At 39.5% G+C, this 26,459-nt stretch overlaps 1 protein-coding gene across 4 annotated transcripts in view; it reads left to right on the top strand.

Annotated features, from left to right (window-relative positions):
- Positions 1 to 3,572: 3,572 nt before the first annotated feature.
- SOGA3 (SOGA family member 3) overlaps positions 3,573 to 26,459 on the top strand; it is a 46,860-nt gene continuing 23,973 nt past the window's right edge. For all 4 annotated transcript variants that reach the window (XM_053590405.1, XM_053590406.1, XM_053590403.1 and 1 more), the window contains exons 1-4: positions 3,573 to 4,623; positions 6,516 to 7,708; positions 8,148 to 8,372; positions 10,224 to 10,382. In XM_053590405.1, coding sequence (XP_053446380.1) covers positions 6,611 to 7,708; positions 8,148 to 8,372; positions 10,224 to 10,382 — 1,482 coding nt within the window. In that variant the 5' untranslated portion in view covers positions 3,573 to 4,623; positions 6,516 to 6,610. The remainder of the gene's footprint in view (positions 4,624 to 6,515; positions 7,709 to 8,147; positions 8,373 to 10,223; positions 10,383 to 26,459) is intronic.

Genomic DNA, 26,459 nt, shown 5'->3' with positions numbered 1-26,459 from the left:
GCTAAACCCAATGTAGAATGTGGTTTGGGTGGCCTATTTAGAAACAAAAAGATGAATCATGGTGTTTACAATTCCAGGAGTCCATGATTCATTAATTGTTATCTGAAATATATTCCAGAGAACAAATGTGGTGTGTGGCTACATAAATATGCCAATAAAGATCAGGACAATGGCACATCTCCAAGCTAACTTACTCTCTAAAAACAGAAAATGGAAATAATATTAGCCAAAAATATTAGCCTTTATTAGCACTCTACCAATTTGGATCTTCACTAACTTCTATGTGTCCAATTCTCTGCTGGAGAAAATGAGGAAAACAGGAATATTAACTTAAGATATTTGCTACCTAGATGAATAATCACGAAATAATCCAAGACTAGCTAAGTGTTTCTAATGGTGTGATATTAATTTTATAGAAAATCAGGAATGATAAAATTTGTTTAAAGTATTGTAATAAATTAATAATAACAAGAACAGGTAATATTTATTGACAGCTTATAGTACCAGACACATAGTAATCATCACTTATCCATGGTTGTGATTACTATGTTTTATCCACTGGCATAAGAATTACCTTTACTATTTTATAACAATAATCACATAATTTTGGTATAATTAATAACATGAATCCAACAATACATGTTACATGCATGAATAAATAAATGAAAGAGTAAGTGAAAATAACTGAGGGTCATTGAGCTTAAATAACTTTCCTAAATTCATGTAATAGGAAGATTTGAACCTTCAAATATGGGCAGATTTTAGACTGAAGAGGAAGGACACATGACAAATGTGGGGAACATCAAGAGGCCTGCAGGATGACGGGGGAAAGAGATCGTAAGTCTAACTAGGGCAGAGAGCGCAGAAGGAAGTATTGGGCAGTACAGTTCAATATAGGATGAGACAGTGTATTTCCTTGAAGTCTAGAAAGAGGAATCTGGACATGCTATAAGAATTTGGACATGATTGCAAGCAAAGTGACATGAGGAAAATGTTTAATAAGGGTGTAAACTATCATCATTAAGCAGTGTAGATCTGCCAGAAAGAATCTATAATTTAAATAGGAAGTATTGCCACAGTCTAAACATAGAATTACGAGAGCCTGATTTTTGGTAGTGATTGCTGAGGGAAATAAAAAATAAAAGTACAAGATAGTCTGAAAGAAAAAATGGATAAGCAGAAAAAAAAAGGTAAAACAAAACATTCAGTGAGAAAGTATATCACGGTTTTTCCAAAAGAAAAATAGGTATAGACTATATTGCTTTTTTCAATAAAAGAAAAATAGAGTAGATACAGATACCAGTTAGAAAAAAGAGAAAAATGCCATGTAGAGTTTGAGGTGATAGTGTGACCTCCAAATGTAGACATTCTATGCATAGGTGAACAGACTGAACTGGGATACAGGGATAAAATGAGATGTGGAGATACAGATGTTTAAGCTGCAGTATGAAAAAGAAGTGAGGTACCTGAGATCAATATAACGAGCAGACTTGATAGAAGAGATAACCCAAATTCAAGTTGTGACTGTGAAGGTAAACTTGAGTAAGTCATTTAACATCTCTGAAACTCCCCAGTTTTTAAATGGGGAACATAGTATTTACTTCATCATATTTGCCACACACAATGTGGAGGGGCCTGAAAACTGTAAATATCTACAGATTAAGATACTGTGGTATGGCAAAAGTCATGTGAATCAAAGGATAGACATTTTAACTGTGCACTTTCTAAAGGCTTCAAAGTTGAGACTAGCCTTCTTCCCTTGATGTAAGATCTACATCTTGCTGTGGTATGCAGTGGATGATTCATTATTACAAGCAGTCATTAAAAGGTCAGTTGTCTTCCCTGCTTCTGAAACACATTAAAAATAATGCCAAAATCTTCCTAAATTTTGGAAAAACTTTTTAGTAATCATCTTTGGGATATGCTCAATTGGAAAAGTATCATTTTAACCTAGAAATAAAGAAGTAAACTAGACAAATTTCCAATTCAGTAGTTCTTTTTTTCCCTACGGCAATATTAATTACTTAATTAGAGACAGGATCTCACTCTGTCATCTGGCCTGAAGTGCAGTGGCCTGATCATAGTTCACTGTGGCCTTGAATTTCTCTGCACGAGTGATCCTTTGCCTCAGCGTCCCAAGTAGCTGGGACTGCAGACATGCAACACCCTGCCCAGCTAATTTAAAAAAAATTTTTTGTAAAGATGAGGTCTTCCTATGTTCCAGCTGAGGAGTTCCTGGTCTCAAGCTATCTTCTCATCTCACCCTCCCAAAGTACTAGGATTACAGGCATGAGCCACCCTATCTGGCCTTTGTGGTATATTTTCATGTGTTAAGAAGTGTCTTAGATATTGCTTATGCTTACCCCATACTATTACAGTTTCCAACGTTGAAGTTGGTAATATTAAATTATAAAATGAAACATTCAGGCACATTGTGTAAACGTGTATATAAATAATGCATTCTTGGTTTTTATTAGACTCTTTAATGTTACTAATTGTATTGAAATAAAAAACATTACCTTAGGAAAACCCTAAAATATATATGCTTGGAAGAGTACAAGTTGTTAGAAAAATGGGATGGAGTATGTTTTGTATCCCCAGATTATATTTACAATGTCAATATTTTATTTGGAAAGATTGACCTTAAAAATCTTTATATCTATTTTATCAAGTATGATTGACTAAGAGCTATAGATCTTGATATTTCTTAGGGATATTACAACTCATGTTTATGTACATGATGAGAAATTGTCTAATCTAACTTCAAACAAACTTACGATTACGTTCTTGCTTACTTTTTTTTTCTCTTATTTTTGATATGCCTGTCAAGGTTTGAGCTTTTTATTATAGATGTCACAGATGCCACTTTTCCACTACCCAAAAGTATTTGAATTAAAATGAATTATCTCATTTATCCCAATTCTCACCAATATGCTTAAACCTCCCCAGCATAGAGACAATTTCTTGATTTAATCCTTGCATCCCCAGCACCTTGGACAGTACGAGGCACAAAATACGCTCTTCATATTATTATAATATCTATTTTGGAACAGGAATGATTTTGTTGTGAAACTACATTTGTCTTCTATTATACTGGAGATATTAATCACCATGGCTTGAACATGTTTTTATTTCCTATAAGGAAAGTATGCAAAATACTTTAAATTGTTTTAATTTCACTTTTAATGCTAAATTTCCACTTGGAAAACAAAATCTTTTGCGCTAAAATTCATGTTAGTACATCAACAATTTTTATTTCAAGATATTTACCTTATTTCACTTATGAAACTACCATAGTAGTGAGAGAGCAATTTAATTTCAAAAAAAAATAAAAGGTGCCCTTTCCAAAGCAGTTTTATTCTCATCCTCAAGCTCACAAAGGAATTCTTAGAGGTGCAGGGAGGCTCCCAGGCTCACTGCCCCCAGGAAACACTGTTAGAAAAGAGAAATTCCCACCCAAATTTAAAAACTATTGTTGCTACGGACCTGCATGGACTAGTGTCAACTGTAAACTAGTGTCAACTGAATTGTCCTCTCCCCCCCTGTTAATCCGATATCTTATTCCTTCTTCCTGATTCCTGTTACCCACATGCACTACAGTAAGAATTGTGGATCCCAGCATTAGTTCCTGCTGTCAATAAAGGATAGAGAAAACTGTACCGAGGGCAAACCCATCTGAAAACCATCTCTGTAAGCATGCATTCTTTCGGTTTGCACTAAATTAGTGGTGGCTTCGCAAGAAACCTTTATCCCACCGTGGCAACCATTATCCATTCATGGAAATGACATCCGATGACTCCGCCCGGGCTGGGGGTGGGGACCAGCACCGCGTGGAGAGCTCGATTGAGAATTAAAGTGAGTGAACAAAGAGAACTCCCGGCCGCCGCCTGCCAGCGCCTGGGAGCTGCATCGGGAGGCGTCAGTCACGCCCAGAAGGCTGTTGGAATCTGCCTCCTTGGAAAAGAGCTCAAGTAAATAATTGATGGAGATTGATCAGACCCAGGACAAAGCGTTGCAGAAAACCAGTGCATCCGATTTCAAGCGGTTTTAGAAGCTTCTGCCAAGTACAGGATGACAGTGGAGCAAGGACTCTGAGCCCGCCTGCCAGCCTTCCATGTCGGGCGGTGGCTCTGGCCTTTTTGTCCTCCTGTCCCGCAGCCCCCAACCCCCGCCTTCTTGTCTTTCCTCTTGAAAGTGAGGTCTCTGGTTACTCCTTCCCTGTCGTTTCTTGCAATCCCGCCCTCTCCCCTGCCCAGTCCGGTGAGGTCAGCTCATGAATATCACCGCACTTCCTGGGGCGCGTCTGGCACGGCGTGGTACCCCCCGCGTTAGCCTGCTGGAGACGCAGCGCTAGCCCAGCAGCGGACCGCTGGGAAGCGACCCGCTCCGGGGGCAGCTGAGGCTTGACGTTGCCGCCATTGTTTGGAGAAATCAAGTGGGTGTGGAACTGGGGAGAGTCGGCCCAAAGTCCTGCACAGCTAGAAAGTCGCATATAATCCTACGAAGTTGAACTTTTTCTCCGCTCCGAAAGGCACAATAAAAAATCCTGAGATCCCCGGCATATCAAAAGGAAAGCGTTGTTGGTTTGCATCAACTTCTTGGAAACATCGCCTCTGCCGAGAAGTGAGCAGTTCTGGATTTCTAAAGGGATGGGGATGAGAGATGGGGTGGGTAAGCGGGCAGATGAAACTTGCGATTGAAAGTGTTGGTTTGAGCTGGGCCCAGGTTGGTTGGGTGGCGATTTCCACCTGGGGAAGCCTAGAAGAGATGCAGCGTCTTATCACTTGGTGAGAACCACGTGATGGCAGCCAGTTACCTTTGATTGTGGAGCCCTGTTATTGGAAAACAAGTTTTCTCCTGGGTTAAAGCTGTCTAGGGGCTGAGTTTAAGCATTATCTGATGCCATCTCTGCTCTGGAATGGTTGTGTCTAATTAAAAATAAAAAATTAGTTTGCACTGGTAATATAACTAGTTGGAAGGCCCACGTTAGTGTGACCTATGCTGATGAATGAGGCCAGACATTTAGTATGTGTGGCTTCCAAGAGAAGATGTAGAAATAAGTTGCTGGGCATGTTCCTCCCTAACAGTTTCTTTGTTCACCTTTACAATCCTTCTGTTTCTGGAAAGAGATGCCAGAAACAAAAAGGGAGGAAGTAGAGGATTCCTCCAGTAATATTTCTTTATAGAATGAGGAATCTCTGCATGCTAAGTTATGATACTAAAAATAGACTACAAGTATAATGCAATGACAATGACTGATGGTAGAGTAACCTTCTTTCTTAATAAAAGGAATTTGCTTCTTAAAGCAAAACTATATGCCTAGTCATGGCCTTTTCAGTGCTTTAGGAAGAACTGATTCTAAGGAAAGGGTACGTAACTTGATTAGGTGCTGGATCACTGGGGAAAAGAAGCCATGAGACAGTGGCTTGCTATTTTGAAGATTAAAGAATCTGGGGATGGATTTATCTTGGATACAAAATAGAAATTGATCTTAAGATCAAGAGGAAAGAGGTACCAGCCTTGTGGGTGCAGGGTCATTCTGTATTAAATTTTGTTTTAAAAAAAGGAAATGGGCACTTTAAAAGTACATTTTTGCCTATGATATGAGATCTAAAAAGATGCTTTAGAATGTATATATTTTCTACCTAGCAATTACATTTAAAACTAAAATGATTCACAAGAACTGTGAGATTGGATATGTGTAGAAATTCATCACCAGAAACTTGGGACCATCTGTAGAGTTGGTAATCAACTTTTCCAAAAGAATTTTAAAAATTATTTCCCAAAGCTAAACAAATCAAATCAACAACAATAACAGAACTGTGGGATTGCTAAAAAGAAAACCATATAAATAATTCTTAATGCTATTATTTTCTTGAAACTAAGGCTGATTCATTATTTATATTTTCTTTTAGTTCTGTTATAAAGGAAATTCCGTTCATCTCTCTAAAAACAACTGTAGGAACTAGAAGTTGCTTGAGAAAAGTCTCAATTGCACATATCAAATTTTCTGTAGGTGTCTTTTATCTTTTTCTCTAATTGACACTCGAGAATACTGATTAAGTAAAACCTTCATTAAACAGGCTTTAAATATAGATGGTGAAGAAAACCAAAGTTGTGAAAGCAAGAATTTGACAACTCTAGCATGTGAACATCTTTTGTTTCTGAAGTGTCTTCTTGACCTTATCCTTGTTTCTCGTATATCTCCATTTCCATCAATACATTTCCATGAATACATTTCTGACTTTGTATTTCATCCTTTCCAAATCCTGCTACTGGGAGACTGTACGATTCAGCTGCCTTCGCATTCGTCATCATTTTACTGAGGTGGGGCGAGATGAAGACAGCGCCACCATGGGCAAAATGAGAATTAACCGCTCTGTATTCTGTTTCGAAAGTCAAAGCTTGTGTTAAGCTCCTTCCAAATCTCGTCATTTTCTGGGGCTTAGTAAAATCACCCTTTACTCTCTTCCAATGTCGACATGTGTGCTTTCCTTCTTTTGTTTCTGTCCCAGCTTAAAAAGGAAGGTTGGTGGCGGTGAAGAAGGAAAAGGATGATCTAGTGATGGACGATTCCAAATCACATCCAGTAGCTTCTTCCTAGACAGGCATGAGTCAGCCACCGACCGGGGGCGCTGCCCCTACGGCAGCCGCGACTTCTGCCGCCTCCGCGGCCACGGAGGCTCGCCTGCACCCGGAGGGCAGCAGCAGAAAGCAGCAGCGAGCTCAGTCACCCGCCAGACCAAGGGACAATTCGCTCCGACAGACAACCGCAGCCACGCGGTCCCCAGTGGGGGCTAGCATTAAATTCAATTCTGCTCGGCAGCAGCAGCAGCAGCCCCAGCAGCAGGGTAATAGGACCGGGAGCCGAGCGGGGCCTCCCGCAGGCGCCCGTGGAGGTGGAGGCGGGGCCGAGAAGGCGGCGCCCCCGGCGCCCAAGGGGGCCGCGCCGGGAGCTGTTCAACCTGCGGCTGGTGCTGAAGCGGCCCCCGCAGCGACCCTGGCGGCATTGGGCAGCAGGAGACCGGGACCGCCGGAAGAGCAGCCCCGAGGGCTAGATCCTGTGCCCTCAAAACCCGGGGAACCCCCTCCGGTTGGAGAAGAGGGAGGAGGGGACGGGGGAGGAGGAGGAGCCGGAGACGGCTCCCGGGAAAGGGAGGGGGGCTCTCCGCAGCCGCCGCCGCCGCCCAGGGGCTGGCGAGGGAAAGGCACCCGCGCTCAGCAGAGGGGCGGCAGCGGCGGGGAGGGGGCCTCCCCTTCGCCATCCTCCTCTCCCGTGGGCAAAATCCCGGGCCCCGGCAGCAGAAACTCCGGAAGCGGCGTCGCAGGGGGCGGCAGCGGCGGTGGAGGCTACTGGAAGGAAGGATGCCTGCAGTCTGAGCTCATCCAGTTCCACCTCAAGAAGGAGCGGGCGGCCGCGGCAGCAGCCGCGGCTCAGATGCACACTAAGAACGGCGGCGGTGGCAGTAGCCGCGGCTCCCCTGTCGCCGGTGCCCCTGCCATTTGCGAGCCCCTCGCAGTCCCTTCCGCCTCCTCAATGGCGGCGGCGGCCGAGGGCCCCCAGCAGAGCGCGGAGAACAGCGCCAGCGGCGGGGGCATGCAGGCGGCGGCGCCCCCTTCGTCGCAGCCGCACCCGCAGCAGCTCCAGGAGCAGGAAGAAATGCAGGAGGAGATGGAGAAGCTGCGAGAGGAGAACGAGACTCTCAAGGTGAGGAGGGTGGGGGAGCCGGTGGGGGAGGGGGCTGTGGGCATCTGAGGATTAGGGCGTGTCCCGGCGGGGCTGAGAGTATGCTAACCCGTTAGGGAGCCTTAAAGAGGGAGGAGAACTGGAAGGGGGGAGGAGGGCGCCTAGGCCTTGTCTGGCCGATCTCAGTACCCTTAGGTTTTCCTTTAAATCCAAATCTGGGCCTTCGTTCCTCTACCATGGTTTGTCCCACTTTTCTGTGGAGAAAGCTAGAGTGCGAGAGAGAGAAGGCCTAGAGTGGACCCGTTTTCCAGTTTCCTCTCCTTCATTCGGCTTCTTCACTCGTCTATTGGAGAGCAGGAAATAGAGCTGAGGATTTGGCTTTGGAATGGGGTGTGCCCGGTGTGTGTCGGAGGGGCTGAAGGTGAGGCTAATTTTGACCCGCGGCCTGTCACCACCTCAGAACGAGATCGATGAGCTGAGAACCGAGATGGACGAGATGAGGGACACTTTCTTCGAGGAGGATGCCTGTCAGCTGCAGGAAATGCGCCACGAGTTGGAGAGAGCCAACAAGAACTGCCGGATCCTGCAGTACCGCCTCCGCAAAGCCGAGCGCAAAAGGCTCCGCTACGCGCAGACGGGCGAGATCGACGGCGAGCTGCTGCGCAGCCTGGAGCAGGACCTCAAGGTCTGCGGCGGGGGCGGCGGGCGGGGAACAGGGTCGGGGACTCTGAGCCCAAGTGTCTTGGGCGGTGAGTGGTAAAGGGCTCTGGGAGCACAGAGCTTCTTTCGCCCCACTGACACAAAATAGCAGGGTCCCGGGAGGGGAGAGCTCACAGGCAGGTCCAAGGAGTCTGGTGTGCCGAGGGCCTGGCCGAAAACGAGCTCTGCAGGCTCTTCTGGGAGTAACTGAGGCTCTTCCAGAGGTCGGAGGAAGACCTCGCCTCTCTCCCGGGGGGGCGTGAGTGCGGACAAGGCGTGGCAAAGCACAGGCTGTGGCCTGGGTCTGGCCTGCAGTCTGTCTTCCCAGTGAGAGTCAGCGGCCCGGTGGAGTGGAATCTTTGCATTCAAGGGTAGCACTAGGAGGACCCCTCTCTGGGAGTTGAAGCCTAGAAGAGGAATAGCACCGGGCAGATTAACAGCTAACGTTTCCCGCTGCAAGTCCCCACCTTACTTCTTCCTTACTGGTTTCTTCCTTTCTGTACCTCCCACGTAGGTAACTCCCGGAAAGGAAAACTCTGCAACCTGCAGCTGGTTAGGAGAGGTGAAAGGAGAGTCACGTAAATGAAAGAACCTCGTTTTTCAAAGCGAGCCTGCTCTTTCAGAATCTCTCCCAGTGCAGAAATCTCAACCTTGAAATGCATTTTGTAGACAAGTGTATTCTCCAGTTCAGTTTGATTGTAGGGTGATTGCTTGACAATGCAAATCAGATATTGGATAAATTGCCTTACACAACCAAATAAACGTGCTTTTAATTGTATTAACTTCATCAAGATATAAAAATCAAATACAGTGTCCTATATTTGTTTTTTAAAAAGGTATACATGAATATACATTTTTTGAAAGTCATTATTGTAGCACTTCTGTTGATACTTTCCTAACATTTGAGTGCTCACTACATACCAGGCGCTTGGCAAGCATAGTTACATACATTATTATTTCATTTAATTCTCAAGAGAAAAAAAACATATAAGGTAGAAATTACTAATGGCATTATTTTACAGAGGCAGAAGCTGTACCTTTTACAGGGGTTAAGTGCTCAGATGTGAAAAACAGCTAATAAGTAGCCAGGCCTACTCTCCATTCTGTCTAAAACATGAGCTGGCATCCGAAGTCTCTACATCAGATTGCTCCACTTTTCTTTCATACCCTAACATTTCTACATAGTCTCAAAATGTGGGACAAAAATGCACAGTCATTCTAAAAAATTAATCTCAAGAACTAAAATGTTTCTTAAAATTAAGTACAGGGAATTCTAGTTATAAGATCAAAATTCAAGCCCCACCCCCTTCCTTGTAAAAATTTCTATTGTCCCTTTTTATCATATTGTATTTGATTTTTATACCTTGGTGAAGTTAATACAATTAAAGCACGTTTATTTCGTTGTGTAAGGCAATTTATCCAATATCTGATAATGAAAACATCCACCACATAGTTATGTTGTAGAACTAAAGGCGATATGTGAAATTTTTCTACATGTTATAAAATGCAATAAAACATTTGTTACCACGGTGTAGGGTAGAAGTTAAGGGCAACAAAATCTAAAGTAATATCTAGACCACTTGTTAGCTGTGTGATCTGGAGGATGTGACTTTACCTCTCTGAGTCTCAGTTTCCTCATCTATAACACAGGAAAAATAATAATATATATCTAACGGGATTGTTTGGAGGGTTCAATGGTTGCATGTGGAACACTTTCTGACACGTGGTAAGTTCTCAGTAAGTACTGGCTTTTGGTGTCTGCAATAGGAATAAAATTTTGGCCCACTTATTATATTGTCTTTAATTATATTTTACTGTTACAATCACTGTAATCCAGGTTGCAAAGGATGTCTCTGTGAGACTTCACCATGAATTGGAAAATGTGGAAGAAAAGAGAACCACAACAGAAGGTGAAAATGACAAACTGAGGCAACAGCTCATAGAGGTTGAAATTGCCAAGCAAGCTTTACAGAACGAACTGGAGAAAATGAAAGAGGTTAGTATTTGCCTACCTCCTAGTGTACTATATATGTGTAGCTCTTCAGAAAATAATCCCAAGGAGTAATATGACTGTTAAAATAATTTTTCCTTTTATGATTACAGGACAGTTTTTTGTCCTTACCCAAAATGTGAAAAAAATACATGATTTCATACTTATATATGAGTAGTCTTACATGACTCCTGTCTTACATGACTCCTGTCTCTAACTTGACATATAAGAACTGTGACCAATGTTTCATCTCTGTGTCATTTAAATGTTAGTTTATTTATTTATTTATTTATTTATTTATTTTTGTAGAGACAGAGTCTCACTTTATGGCCCTCAGTAGAGTGCCATGGCATCACACAGCTCACAGCAACCTACAACTCCTGGGCTTAAGCGATTCTCTTGCCTCAGCCTCCCAAGTAGCTGGGACTACAGGTGCCACAACGCCCAGCTATTTTTTGGTTGCAGTTCAGCCGGGGCCGGGTTTGACCCCACCACCCTCGGTATATGGGGCCAGTGCCTTACCAACTGAGCCACAGTTTATTTATTTACTTTTTTTTTTTTTTTTTTTTTTGCAGTTTTTGGCTGGGACTGGGTTTGAACCCACCACCTCTGGCATATGGGGCCAGCTCCCTACTCCTTTGAGCCGCAGGCACCGCCCCATTTAAATGTTTATTAATTAAACTACACAGTGTACCAAACACAAAGGGTGTGAAGACTGTGAAAAGATGAGCCCTGTGTTTGTTGAAGGGAAAAGTTAGTCCTGTCAGGTTACTACTGAGTTCATAGGACCATCAAATTTTAGGATAGAAAAGGCTATAAAAGCTATTTAATTTAGTTCACTGGTTGGGTTCTTTCTATAACAAAGCTTCCTTACCCTAGATAGCCTAATACTTAGAATATCACCAGTGACTAACCCTACAGATCTTTTGCAGCATCTAGTTCTATCATAATTCTGTTTAAAGGTTTCTTTTGTTTTAAGTTGAAGTCTATTTAATTATAACTTTAACCAAGTTATTTTACTTCTACTCTTTAGGGTAGAAGAGTCCCAGTTTTCTTCCATGTTAGCCACTTAAAGATTCCTGCCTCATTTACCCCAAGTCTTCTCAAAAAACAGAATCAGGATCAAAGAAAATAATTAGAAAAGAAGCCAAAAGATCTGTCAAGAAGTAATTGACTTTATGATAATTAGCAATTTAATTTTAATTAAAATATTTTTCTTTGAAAACTACCAGTGCCTGTATTAGGCAACTTATGGAAACTATTATTGAAGATTAGCAAAAGCAGTCTTCTAAATAATTTCCTCTACTTGGGCGTGTGGAATTCAAAAGAAAATCCTAATCTTTCTACAGACACTGAAGTACTGAGACACCTGCCATAGCTGCGTTTATCTCAGAAGGGCACAAAAATATATTTACCATGGAAGAATGAAAATATAGGCTGAAAATATGTAATTGGTAGGCTTGGTACCTGTAGCTCAAGAGGCTAGGGCGCCAGCCACATACACCAGAGCTGGCGGGTTTGAATCCAGCCCGAGCCCACCAAAAAACAATGACAACTACCACATCTATGGTGCATCTTAGAATGGGTACAGGCAATTGCACTAATGTACACAGCTATGATTTAACAATATAAAAAAAAAAGAAGAAAAAAAATAGCTGGGTGTTGTGGTGGGTGCCTGTAGTCCCAGCTACTTGGGAGGCTGAGGCAAGAGAATCGCTTAAGCCCGAGAGTTGGAGGTTGCTGTGAGCTGTGATGCCATAGCACTCTACCCAGGGCAACAGCTTGAGACTCTGCCTCCAAAAAAAACAAAACAATGTAAGTGGTAGGACTTTGTAGGAATAGAACATGATGTCAGTGGAGTAAACTATTTTTTTATGATCTTACCGTCTACCTATTCTTGTACTATCTTGACTTAAAACATTTTTTAACATGAAAAAAATTGGGAAAATTATTTTAATGATATGAAATCCTTGGCTACTAGTTAAGAGTGGCTGTGTGCTATAGTAGAAAAATATGGAGAATGAGAGCTGTGTGAGCTGTCTTCACCAGTAGCTTATTGGGTGAAGGCCTCTATTTTCTACTTGCCTTCATTTATTCATTATAAGCTGTAAAGGTTGTTTTAGATGATTGCCAATATCATTTGCCACTGTATAAAACTTCTGTTATGAAATGCATGACATCACCATTTAAAGAGCAGTGTAGTTTTTTCCTAAAGTTAAGAGATCAAATGTGACATTATTATAGATAAATGTTTCTTCAACAATAATAAAGAATTATAGTGTGCGAAAAGTAGAAAGTTTCATTCCTAGGGCAAAATATTAAGTAGGCAGCTATATTAATTATCTAGGGCTGTTTTAACCAAGTACCCAAACCTGGATGGCTTAAACAACAAAAATTTATTGTCTCACTGTTCTGGAAGCTAGAAATTCAAAACCAAGGTGCTGGTAGGGCTGGTTCCTTGTGAGGCTGTTAGGGAAGGATCTGTTCCAGACCTCTCCCCTTGGCTTGTAGATGACTGCCTTTATATTCACATGGCATTTTCCTTGTAGCTGTTTGCAAATTCCTTCGTCTTGTAAGAACACCAATCATATTAATTTAGAGCCCACCCTAAGGACTTCATTTTAACTTGGAATAAGTTAAATAAGATCACATCCTGAGTAACTGGGGATTGAGTCTTTAATATATGAAATTGGTGGGGAGGGCACGGAGGAGAGAGCACACTTTAGCTCACAGCAGTAGCAATTAATAGCTTCCTATGAGCAAGCTAAAAGAAAGTTCATTGTCAGTCTCATTAGGCTCCATTTCCTGTGCATACATCTCCAGTGTTCTCATGTACTCTTCGTCTATACAAAACAATGTCTATGAAAACATTCAAGTAAAAGCAAATATCATTTAATCACCAGAGATTAAAAAGGAATACCTCATTATTTGGTGTTATGTGAATATTTATCAAGTGGATATCTGAAAAGTTGTGTTTAAGAATGGCATAAGAGTTTTCTGATTTTTATCCTACATCCAGGAAAGAAGAAAATGCTTATATACTTTTTGTTAGCCAGAAAGATGTGATCTCTCCCATCCTAAGATAAAAGCTAAAATAATCTGGCCACCAGGCAAGCGGGCTAGAATTTAGGAGTGTCCTCAGGAGAATTGCAAAGATATATATTTCCTTGACTTTTTTTCCACACCCTTCCCTGAGACTATTTTCTCCTTCAGGGATCTAATTCTGAGTTGAGGAAATACCGTTGCAGCACCAAGCAGTGTGGATATACCTATACATATTCATGACAAAGACGCAATTCACTTGTCTTTGGAGTTATAAAAGCCAGACACCAATCTCTGATTAGGGAATGCAATGAATATGAAGAATTTAGGAATATGTATTACAGACATCAATCTTTAAAGTAACCTTTTATTAAGAAAAATAGCATTCGCAGTTTGAGAAGATGTGTGGTGGTGGGCAACAAAATAGAAGTAGATGGGGTGGGGAGTAGAAGATGACAATCTAAGGGATGCTAAATGTAATAAAAGAAAAATGGATATTCTGGCAGGAGTATTTTGTAATTATCCATTTGAGGTTGATCTTTGTAGTATTCAAAAACAGTGTAACAAACAGAATAAGTAGTTTAAAAATATGTTTAAGAGGGTGGTACCTGTGGCTCAGTGACTACGGTGGCGGCCCCATATCCCGAGGGTGGCGGGTTTGAACCCAGCCCCGGCCAAACTGCAACAAAAAATAGCCAGGCGCTGTGGCGGGCACCTGTGGTCCCAGCTACTCAAGAGGCTGAGGCAAGAGAATCACCTAAGCCCAACAACTGGAAGTTGAAGTGAGCTGTGACGCCATAGTACTCTATGGAGGGTGATGAAGTAAGACTCTGTCTCTAAAAAAAAAAAATGTTTAAGAAATGTTTCCAATAATATTTTTACATCAGTAATTTTGTTATCCTCTAAGAAGATAAATATTAGAACTGGGTTGCAGTATAACTGGCTTATTCGGTGGGATAGGGGTTGTGAGTTTGCCCTTGGATGACTTGTAACAGTTTCAGTAATCCATCTGCTTCTTTGGTTGTAAAGTGAAAACATATTCAAGTCCTCAGTGAGTGTTAACCACATGGACTGTCACCCATTTGTGTCATTCTATTGGTGGAGAAAAATAGAACCAGGCCAAGCTCTCCATTATGAGAAAAGACAGTAGTTGTAGAGTAAAATCATAAAATGTTAAACAGAATATACCAGAGAGGAGCAATCCTAAGAATTTAGTTCCTTGTATGGAGTCATGTAGATGTTGAACAGCACCACCGAGACCACTAGACCATCTGCTAGAGTTTGGAACTGTTTACCAAGGTTTTAACTAGCTCCAAGGGTATTAACCAATTGCTCTCAGGGCTAGTGGATGCACAAGGTCCTCTGCATCTGCTCACGTTTGTCTGCTTACCTTCTCTCCCTGAGAGGATGGAGCAGGCACCAGGGAGTAAGAAGAATTGAGTAGAGGCACAATGGATGTAATTAGCTTTTCTATTGCAGCTCCTAGCTTGTACTGAAATAGCTGATATTCTGCCAACTGCAAACAAGAGGGACTCTTAGAATGCTGCCTTCAAACTTCATAGCATTATTATCTCAATTAAAAGCATTGATTGCTACATGCAGTATGCTTTCTTGCTGTAGGAAAATGCCTTCATCTTTATGTAACCAGGGAAAAAGGATGGTGTATTTTTCAGCATCATCAGTGATCAGAGAGACAGTAGTTTAGTGAAACTTATTCCATGCAAACAACAGCTAGCTCTTTGAATGCCAGGATGGGTTTATGCACAAATAGGGTAAAGAAAGGGTATAGAGGAGGCCCTACACAACACATTCTCTGTGAGGGGTAAGGTTTTGCTCCAGTGAAATTGAGGGTCACTGCCCTTGTGAAGTTCTGCTGCCCTAGGAGTGAACATTATTAACATTATTTCAAAGCTTTGAAAGTCTGTGCTCTTCAGGAGAGAGGGGTCTTCCCATGTTGCTTTTAAGGTTGAGTACTTGGAGAAGCCTTGATGACAGACGTTTGAGCAAACCAATCACCACCAGAGGATCAAAGGGACAAAAGAGTGAGATAATGATGATAAGAACTACTTATTAGCTCTTTTTCATTTCAGAATAGGCACTTTGTGCTGTCTCACCCCCTCAGCTGTACATAACAATCTTAAAAGAAAATAATTTTTTAAACTTTTCCCACTCTTTGCTCTAGAGGGTTCTTAATGATCTACTGCAATAGCACCACCTATCTTGGGACTTCTCTGTGTACTTGGTTAATATAAGCTATCCATCACAATGAACTTTTCTTCTAGAACACAAAAATAATTAGTACTATAAATTTTACCAGCGGTGTCTCTGGTTTTTCATTTTTTAGAGTCCATTGAGAGTCTATCTATATACCCAAATTCTCTTTATGACAGAACACTTTAATAGGCAAATTTTCATACTACACAATTATAATTGTTAATTTATTTTTTTATATAAAATAAAGAACCAATCATAATATACTTGGTTCTAATAGGGTGTGTTTATGTCAGCAATAAAGTGTGAAAAAGAAATGCCAAGCAATAAATCAGTGAAGAAACAGCTCAAGAGATACTTTTAGTGGGGAATTTCTTCAGCATGCAAATGTTTGCCCCTGGTTCTGGTAGTTTACGGAAAATTTGAAAATAGAATCGTAGTCATTTGTGTTTTAAAATGAAATGACCATAAAATATTTTTAAATGCATCAATTAACCACTAATACTTTAGTCATATCTTCCCAGAGCCAATAGTTTGTTGAATAAGATAGGCAGGAATAATGAAGACTAAATATAGACTACTAATAAAGACTAAATTTAAAACAAGGAAGAGCAGGCCAGGTCAGTATAGAAAACCTTGTCTTCTAGGAAAGTACCACTTGTTATGAAAGCATGTTTAAGGATGTATTTACTTAAGAATTATAAATTTCATTTTTTTATGAAACTACATATACAGCTGCATGCACTCCGAAATGAGTCCCAAGATTCAAGCTTGTGTAAGCAGTTTTTTACTCAGATGCCAAGATCCCCAGCAGAAGCAAAGTAGTACAGAATCAGAAATTGATGAATTATTTTATGAAATATATTGAAATTTTCTTTTTAATTTTAATTTTTTATTTTTACATATACATGTGTTTATTAGGTTTCCATTTTTTGCCTTCACAAAATTAAAGAAGCTTAAAATTTAATAACAATGTTTAAGATAAGGACTAGAAACAAATTTTCTTATAAACTTCAAACTTCTGGTTATTTACATAAGGATACAGGTCCAAAAGCCACATTCCTACATATTTGATATAATTTCAGTTCCTTTGCTGGCTGAAATTTTGAACTTAAAACGTAAAGTGCTATACAAATACAGGTTTTACCTGAGTAAGCATCTTCAATTGAGTACATTTGCAGTTCCCGTCTAAAATATTTGTTGATTTTGATGTTTGCAACGTAATGGACTTCATAGAAATTGTTTCACATGTGTATTTTTAAATGTTTGTTTTTTTGGCCATTAAACCATATTCGTCAGAGATAAGTTCCTAACCCTGGTCTTTGCACAGAGCCCAGTTTAACACGACCCAAGGGCCCTAAGCTGAACTTTGAGTGACCCACCCCTGAGAGATTAGTGGTTTACCTGTGTTAAATCTCCATGGGAGTATATTACTTAAATAGTTACCAAGGGGTCATTACTTCTCTCACTTCTGTATCCAGCCGACTTTAAAAAGAGATTTGAAATTGTTCACTGTAAAATCATAAACCATTGAAAAAGGGTTTAAAAATTGAGTCAAGTAAAAATTCTGTGAATCCAAAAGATATACATTATTATGAAACAGCTCTGAACATAGTAGCAATTAAGACAGGGAAATAAGTATTGAAAGGAATTTTTTCCCAGCTGTGACCAGATATAGAATCAACACCAAGATTTATATAAGACTTTTGGAGCAACCAGGAAAAAAAATCAATTACAATACAGCAAAATGTTGATGATTATCAACAAATGTTACATGGCAACCAATACAGATGGATGAACTGTCTAAACAATTATAAGTTCTCATCTATATAATCAATACACTAAGAACTAAAATTTTGCAGAAAAGAAAAGACATTTGCCACTAGACATAAATTTGAATGTGGTTTATTAGAAAGTGCATGTGTCATGGAGTCTGGAAACTACCTGGAGACCACCCCGGTCATCCCCTGAGACTTTGGCCAAATAACTTGAAAATTTATAGATGTTAGTTTTTTTTTTCTTTTTATAAATGCAAGAATTGAACTGAATACTCTTAAAAATCCCTACAAAAATTTCATTTTCTACTTTGTCAGTTAGCCATTTCTATTGTCCCTGAAAGTTTTGTAGTCAGGTATGAAATTCAGTTTTATTACTATTATTCAATTACCATAACTTTTTATATATCCAGTCAACAGATATTTATTAAAAAATGGGGAATTTTTGTTTTGTTTTGTTTTTTTGAGAGAGTATTATTCTGTCTCCCTGGATAGAGTGCTGTTGTGTCATAGCTCCCAGCAACCTGACACTCTTGGGCTCAAGAGATCCTCTTGCCTCAGCCTCCTGAGTAGTTGGGACTACAGGCACCTTGCCACAATGCCTGTTTGGGTTTTCTAGTTTTTAGTAGAGATGGGGTCTCACACTTGCTCAGGCTGGTCTTGAACTCCTGAGCTCAAGTAATCTACCCACCTCAGCCTCCCAGAGTGCTAGGATTACAGGCATGAACCACTGGGCCCAGCTGAAAAACAGTTGAATAGCTGCTATGTTATGGCCATGTAGATACTACAGAGGGCATAAAGATATTGATGGCACAGCGTTGCATTAAACTTCAAGTTTGCATTCACTGAAGGGCCTCATGAAAGAGTTTTTAACTCAGAATAAGACCTATGGTGATCTCTCTGACTTGTATTTCAGAGCCTGGTTTAGTACTGTAGAAATTAGAACTGAAGATCTGATGTGCAGGGCTGAAGACAAGTGGCATCTTCCAAATAATCTGGGCCACACTTTTTGAGAGTCCTTAACTTTCCACCCTAGGAAGCCACAAAGATCATATGGTAACCAAAGAATTTATTGTCTTTTCTAATAAATAAACCACTGTACTGAATGATGGCACCAAATATTCTAATTTGTTGAGAAAGTCTCCAATGTGAATTCTTGAACATACAGTTCTTGGGGTGCAGTCTGCTCCTGATTTCTGCCCATGAAAAGCTGTGGGGCTCTCCCCACAGGGAGTAACGGGGAGTGTCCAACCTTTTTTTTTTTTGCTGCATATTGGAAGAATAAGAGTTGTCTTGGACCATACATTAAATACAGAAACACTAAAGAAAGCTGATAAGCAGGAAAAAAAGAAAATGGTCCATGCACACTTTCCAAAATATCTGACACCACAGATAAGCAAAAAAAGTCCTTACAAAATCAGCAAGTGGCTAATGTGTGCTGATCCTCAGTTAAACATCCGAACTTTTGTATTTTGCTATTATTGAAATTTATTTTTATTCCTCATGACGTCTCTGATTTTTTTGACATTACAAATCTTTCTATGTAAAAGAGCATGATACAAATCTGTTTGAGCTCAGATCAAGTTGGCCTTTCTTTGTGTGACAGGCATAAACCTCATGTTGAACTGACCTGCATTAAACAACCTCAGTCCCTTTCTTACAGGATTCTGAGGGTACAGCCCTGATTTAAGTGGACCCTGTTATGACTTTAGACTTCTGGCCAGTAATGACACTATTCTCTACCACTTCCCTCTACCATGGCCACTCTTGGCTGCCTCAGAATGTCCTTGCCCCTGGAAGTGGCAGAAAATAGCATCCTCTCCCTGTCTCAGCCTTTTACATAAATGTAAAAATCTATAACCTTTGACTTTAATTTAGCAAAAATTGGGGGTAACAGACAATCTCACCATGGGAGTAACCCCTGCCATCAAGTTAATTATTTTCTGACAGAAAGGACAGCCTTGTACAGGCAGCTACATGTACATGTACACATTTGTGTACCAAATACTTTAATGTCTGTTATCGCATGACGTCCTCACAAGATAGACGATTATAATCTCTACAAAGTCAGGCCCATGCCTGCTTTTTGTCACAGTGGCACCCTCAGCATCCAATTCAGTGCCCTACTTGTAGGCAATTAGACCCCTTTCTTATGTAATAATGTCATAATTTCATACCACATTTGTGCATAGCTTCTTCGTGCATTAGACTGTAAACTCCCTGAGGGTGTAGATGGAGTCTGTCTTATTCATTGTAGTGTTCACAATAGCCAGAAAGCCGATAAACAATAAGTAACTTTGAATAGAGAATGAATGGAAGTTTTGCAGAGAGAGATAAAAAAAAAAAAAGTGACTCAGAATCAGAGCTTTTTCTGTGGTACGTAAGGCAAATACAGACAAATTAGAAGAAAATGGGTGGGTAACTCCAGCTGAAATTTCCAGTCCTCCACCTTGTTCCTCTCAAATCTCCATGATCCTTCAGAAGCAGCAAGTCTTGCCTGAAATAAGCTCTCACAAGGTTTGGGGGAAGAGGAATGAGAATAGAACCTCAGAACAAGAAGATAGCTCTGACACTTTGGGCATTGGCTCTGCAGTTTAACTTGTATGTGCTTTGGTAAGAAAGTGTGAGATGCAAATTTAGGGAATGAGACAAGACTGCAGATCCTGTTCCTCCCAAAGACTATCCAGTTGAATCTGCTTCAAATCTTCAAAAATTGGAACAGTCGATCCAGCAGTTAATTTGGCTGGAGAGATATGGAAATTTCCCCCAGGGCTTCAGCTGCTCTGTAGCCACCAGTGTTGAGTGCTAATGATGTTGCAGTCACTGTGTCAGATAGTCCATGTCTAATTATGTTGTTAATAGCTTTATTTTACAGATGAAGGTTCAGAGAGGTTAGCAGGCCACGTCTACACCCATCTGTCTTTCTCCAGTGCACAGTCTCTACCAGTCCATGCTGTGAGGCCTCAAGGTGCCCCTCCATGGCCTCTGCACCCCACAAATAACCTACCTTCTTTAGCGACCTCAGTACTCCTCCAGTCTTCACATTCTATACCTCTGATGACGCTTTGATCAAGCCTTGAGAGTGTATTTCCAAGGTGTCTGCAGGAACAAATCAATGTTATCTCACAGAAAGGGAATCTTTGGAGGAAAAAAACTAGAAATATAGGGCTAGAAAAAGGTTTTCATGTCTGTCGATTCTTTTCCCTTTTTATAGATGGAATAGCCATTATTTCTGATAAGTCACTCAGTAGCTGACTCTCAGTGTAATCATCTCGTAAAGGAAAATAAATATTTTTCTATTGAGTCTCCTCACAAAGATAACACGAGATATTTATGTATCAAAGTGTTTTATAAATGGTAAGGTACCATATCAAATAATATTATTATTCTTCTCACATAGCTCTAGGTTAGCTGATTAAGACTTGACTTCTACAAAGAATTTTTAAGTCTATAAGAGTGAGATTTTAGATTGATCCACGACTCTTCATTCTTTTCTACAGGCCTTTGAATCACTTTTGCGGTCTTACTTTTCATGACTGTCTATTACTCTCTGAAGTTCCCCTTTCCACCTTCCTTATAAAGCCATTCAACTTTCTTCCACCTGTCCCACTCCCTCTTCCACTAGGTTTGTCTTCAATTCTTACTGCCTTACTGTCTGTTAGCTCACGTTTGCAAATGTTTTGGGGGCGAAAATTTAATCCAGCTGCCTATCTGCCACTGCCGTTATCAACAGGGCTGACTATGCTGATTAGTCTTGTTAAAGGTCTCTCCCCTACCTTGCTGCTCTATAAATATGCTTCCTGAAGCGGAACACCTTAGCAGAGAGAGCAGGGCTGTTCTGTGATCAAAAGTATTTAAGCATAAGACAATTTGGATCGGTTTATAGCTTTTATGGACTCCACAGCTAAATTCTTGGCTCTCTGAACATATACATACTGTTATACAGACAAAAACTATCAATAAATGCTTGGATAAGAGAAGAGGTTCTCAAGATAAGACTGCTGTTGGTGGACTCATCTTTAGCTCCTTTAATGAGAATTTACTGATTTCCTTTGTTTTCCAATGCTTGTTTTATTACTTTCAAGTAAATAAAGCCTGCAATTTCACTCTATATTGTGTAATAGTTCCAAGTGAAAATTTAGTATAGGTTGAAGATTTTAGTCTTGGCCAAATTGGAATGGTAATATAATTATTTATTTGATGTTTCTATTCTAGTTCCATTTTTGCATTTCAGGGTCAGTTAAGCTGGTCTTTATCCAGATGGTAAATGACACTTGAAGATGACATTTGAAGATGTCATTTAGCCCCTTTCCCGACATTTTCCATTTTATACTTACATATTTCACTTAATAGGGCCATTTATATTCAGCATGATTCAACTTAGAAGCACTTAAAATTAAAAATTCAAAGTATTCTCTATTCATCTGCTGGCTAGCTCAGTCATTTTCAATTTGTCTATCCAATTATTCTTAGGTAAGTGGTTAATAAAATTAACTAGGTTATTTTTTTCCTTACTTCACAAAGAGTTTCATACCATTACATTGGCCAAAAAACTTAAATAATCATAGAAATAATTAGATAGCCCAATTGTATTATATTTAGGCTCATGAGGAGCAGCTAATGAGTTGGTTATGTGGTTATCCATTACCTCCTTGCACAGGGCAAAAAAAGGTTTTCATAGACCTTAATCAAGTAAATCCATCTGTGTGTATTTAGGAAGATCCATTATATGAAAGTATTGTCTTTCAAGGGTAAAATATAGCAATTGGATTCATTTATTTAGTAGTAAGGCTAAATTTAAATTAAAATAATTTTGTTCTATAATGATTCTGAAAGTATTTACCCAACTTTTAATCCTACTGGTGTTAATTTTTTTATTTTGTAACACATGTATGATTCTCTGTTTTCCTAATTACCAAAATCAAAAATGAAACAAGCAATTTAAAAAATGCTTTTGGTTAGTCTCACCCCTCAGGCTACAACTTGGTCTTTGTTTAAGTTATTCATTGTTATAGCATACGGTTTTATTTTAAAAACTATCTTTTGCTTTTATATGAAAATATATAGTCATAAAAACAATTCTATGTATTCAAACAATTTTAATATTTACCATCAATAATTTTAAATCACAACTTCTATGTTTCTGAAACCTTAATTTTAAATAATCCTTAATTGAGTAAATAATACTTGACTATTTTTCAGGAAAAGCTCGTAGATGTTATATTTTGTTAGCCCTTGCACTTTGGAAAATAGCCTTTGGTTAACTACACAGGAAAGGCAGAATGGAATTATTGAATCAAAATTTTTTCTCTTACATATATCATTATATCATTGTCCTATATCTTATCTTACAGTAAGTCTGGCATATTCTTTTGCAGTGGAGAAGTGAGAATAGTCTAATTTTGATTTTTTTTTTTCTGTATATCAAGTTATTTTCTTCTTATGTATTTTTTTTTCTTACTGCAACTTTAGACTCCTGGGCCTAAGAGATCCTCCTGCCTCAGCCCCCAAGTAGCTGGGACCATGAAGCCCAGCTGATTTTTCTATTTTTTATAGAGAAGGACTCTCATTCTATCTCAGGCTGGTCTCAAACTCCTAGCCTTAAGAAATCTTCCTGCCTTTGCCTTCCAAAGTGCTAGATTTATAGGCATGTGCCACCATGCCTGGCCCCTATCTGTGTGTCTTTATGAATATTTTTCTTTACCCTTTGTATCAGTTGGAGTCCCCCAGTAGGGAACAGAATTTATTACCCAAGATGATTCACCCAAGATGATTACTCACAGTGATGTGGGCAGGAACAAACCAGGACTAACAAGGCATTTTGAAAAGACTTAGCAACAATCGGAAATCATCATTACTCTTCTAGAGATTAATATGTAACTGAGGAAATATTGCTATGGAGGCCAGTGAATCTGGAACAGTGGGGTAGGGTTCACCCATTGGGATCTAATACCTGGAGGGGACTTAGCTACTGCTGGAGATGTGGTGTCAAAAGTGAAATGAGAAGTACTCTGAATTCTCTCTCTTTTGCCCTTCTTGTTAGTTTATAGAAGCCATCTTCGTTATCTTATTAAGAATACAATATTTTCTAAAGACATCTTCTCTTTTTCATAGTAGATGTCAAAGATATATTTGAGATTTTTTTCATTCTCGTCAGCTGTTTTTTTTTTATTGATCCAATGCATTTTACTTTAACAACTTTATTGAGGTATAATTTACATATCATACCTTGACTTAAGTGTGCAATTTAAGAGATGTGCAGCCATTGCCTTAACCTAAATTTACAAGATTTCTGTCACTTTATAAAGATCCCTTGTGCCCATTTGCAGTCACCCTCCATACTTAACCTCAACCCTAGTCAACCACTTATCTGAATCTATAGCTTCTGAATCTTTCTTATCATCGTAAGCAAACGACATGTGCTCTTTTGCATCTGGCTTCTTTCAGTAGACTAGTAGTTTTGAAATTCATCCCTAGAGCATGTATCAGTACTTGATTTCTTTTTATTTCCAAATAATATTCGATTGTAAGTATATTCCACATTTTGTTTACCCATTCATCAGTTGATGGCCATTGGGTATTTTCTAATTTTATGAATAATGTTGCTGTGAAAACTCACATACGAGTTTTTGCATGAACGTGTGTTTCATTTCTCCTGGTAGATACCTAAGAGTAGGATTTCTGGGTCATATGGTGAATTTGTGCTTAACTCTCTAGAGAAAGTGCCAACTGTTTTCCAGAGGGGCTGTACCATTTACGTTTTTACTAGAAATGAATGAAGGCTTCAATTTATCTAGATCCTCACCAATACTGATTGCTTCATTTTTTTTCTTTTACTCTAGCTATTCTATGGGGTGTTAAATGATACATCATTATGGTTTTAATTTGTGTTGTCCTAATGATGTTGCACATCTTTTCATGTCTTTGTTTCGTGTCCTTCTGTCCATCCATATATCTTATTTTTGCAACGTCTATTCAAAAAGTTTTCCCATTTTTAATTAGGTTATTTAACTAGTTATTTTTGACTACTTTTCATATATTATGAACCTAAGTCTTTTATGGGATGAAAGGTTTGAAAAAACATTTTCCTCTATGGTTTGCCTTTTTACATTCTTAATTGTGTGTTCTGAAGTGCAAAAGTTTTTAATTTTGATGAAATCCAATATATATAAAGCATAAGAAATAAAAGATATGTATATCTTTATCGGTGGCACATCTAAGAAATCTTTGCCAAACCTGCAGGAAGGTTCACTCTATTGTTTCTTCCTAAGAATTTTAAGGTTTTAGCTCTTACATTCAGATCTAAGATCTATCTGGAGTCAATATTTGTGTGTGGTGTGAGTTAGGTTTCACACCATCTTTTTGCACATGGATCACAAAAAGCCTCAGCTCCATTTGTTGAAAAAAATATCCTCTCCCCACTGAATTTCCTTGATTCAGTGCACTTTTTATCTCCTTTTTGCCTTTTTCTTTCTTGTAGAAAATATCATTGAATGTTAACCATTCTTTATGGATTTAACTTTGACTTAAGATGCTCCATGCGTGGCTTCTTTTCTTACTCCTCCTCACTGTCCCTGGGCTATTAATTGCCCCCTCCCAGATCCCAAGGTGTGGAGCAGCTTGATGTGCACAATTCCAAACAATTTCTGATGGCTAATAGACATTCATCTAATTTCATCCTATTTGTCTGAAATAGCAAAGTTTACTAGCACAGCCCTCAAGTACACTGACTTTGAGGAAGAAAAATTTGTTCTTCACCTGACTTTTGTATGGGAAAAACAATAACTGCCAACATGGGTGCTCCAAACCTTTTCTGCCTATGCTTCTACTTGAGCAGCTCTAGATAAAGAAAGACCATCGCTCATAATTCACTGCACAATTTAATCATCAAGCTCTTTTTCCCTGAACAGTTCTTATTTGTACTGGAATTGTAATAACCAACAAGCTGCTGACTGCAATGCTGTCTGTGTGGCATTTATGCACGTATTGGAAAAAATAGGGTTAGGGTGCAGACATGTTGTTCTCTGATAGGTTTTTTTAAAAAATAACTTTATTGTTTTTGTTTTACATATCGTTTAATTAATTCATTCCAATTGTACAGTTCAGCAATTTTGTAGTAAGCTCTCTCCTGCCTGGTTGCTATAGAGTCTCATTCCTCCCCTCTCTTTTGCTACCCCAGGCAACTGCTAATCTACTTCCTATATCTATGACTGCTTTTTCTAGATTTTTCATTTACAAGGAATCACACTATGTGTAGTCTCTTAGGTCTGGTTTCTTAGGACATTTTGCAGTTCACTTGTGTCATATCATGTATCAGTAGTTCATTTCTTTTTCTCCTGCCAAATAATAGTTCATTGTACAGATATTGTATTTTATCTATCCACTCATAGTAGATGGATATTTTTGAGTTGTTTCCAAGTATTGATTACTAGAAATAATGATGTTAAGAATTTTCTTGTGCAAATCCTTTGTGGATATACGTTTTCATTTCTCTTGGGTATGTATCCGAGAGTGAAATTTCCAGGTAATATGGAAAATTTATGTTAATCTTTTAAGAGACAGGATGGTGGCTCAGCATGGTGGTTTCTGCCTTGTAATTGTAGTAGTTTGGGAGGCTGAGGCAGGAAGATTGTTTGAGGCTAGGAGCTCGAAACCATACTAAGCAAGAGTGAGACTCCCCTCTCTACAAATAATAGAAAAATCAGCCAGATGTGACGGTGGTGCACACTGGTAGTCCCAGCTACTCAGGAGGCTGAGACAATAGGATCACTTGAGCCCAGGAGTTTGAGGTGCTGTGAGCCATGGTGACATCACTGCACTCTAGCTTGAGTGGAAGAGTGAAACCCTGTCAAAAAGAAAGAAAGGAAGGAAAGAGAGAAGGAGGGAGGGAAAGAGGGAGGAAGGAAGGAAGAAAGGAAGGAAACGGGATGGCTAGTTTTGATTAGTCTGAATATTCAATTCTTCCATTTCAGACAGTAAAGTCTATATTTTAGATAGACTATGTTTCTTGTTTGAATTCCACTGATACTATTATTAAAGGAAACTTTTCTTAGAT

The sequence above is a fragment of the Nycticebus coucang genome, chromosome 5, assembly GCF_027406575.1.
Source record: "Nycticebus coucang isolate mNycCou1 chromosome 5, mNycCou1.pri, whole genome shotgun sequence".
Classification (NCBI taxonomy): domain Eukaryota; kingdom Metazoa; phylum Chordata; class Mammalia; order Primates; family Lorisidae; genus Nycticebus; species Nycticebus coucang.
This window is presented reverse-complemented; position numbering and strand designations above follow the sequence as displayed.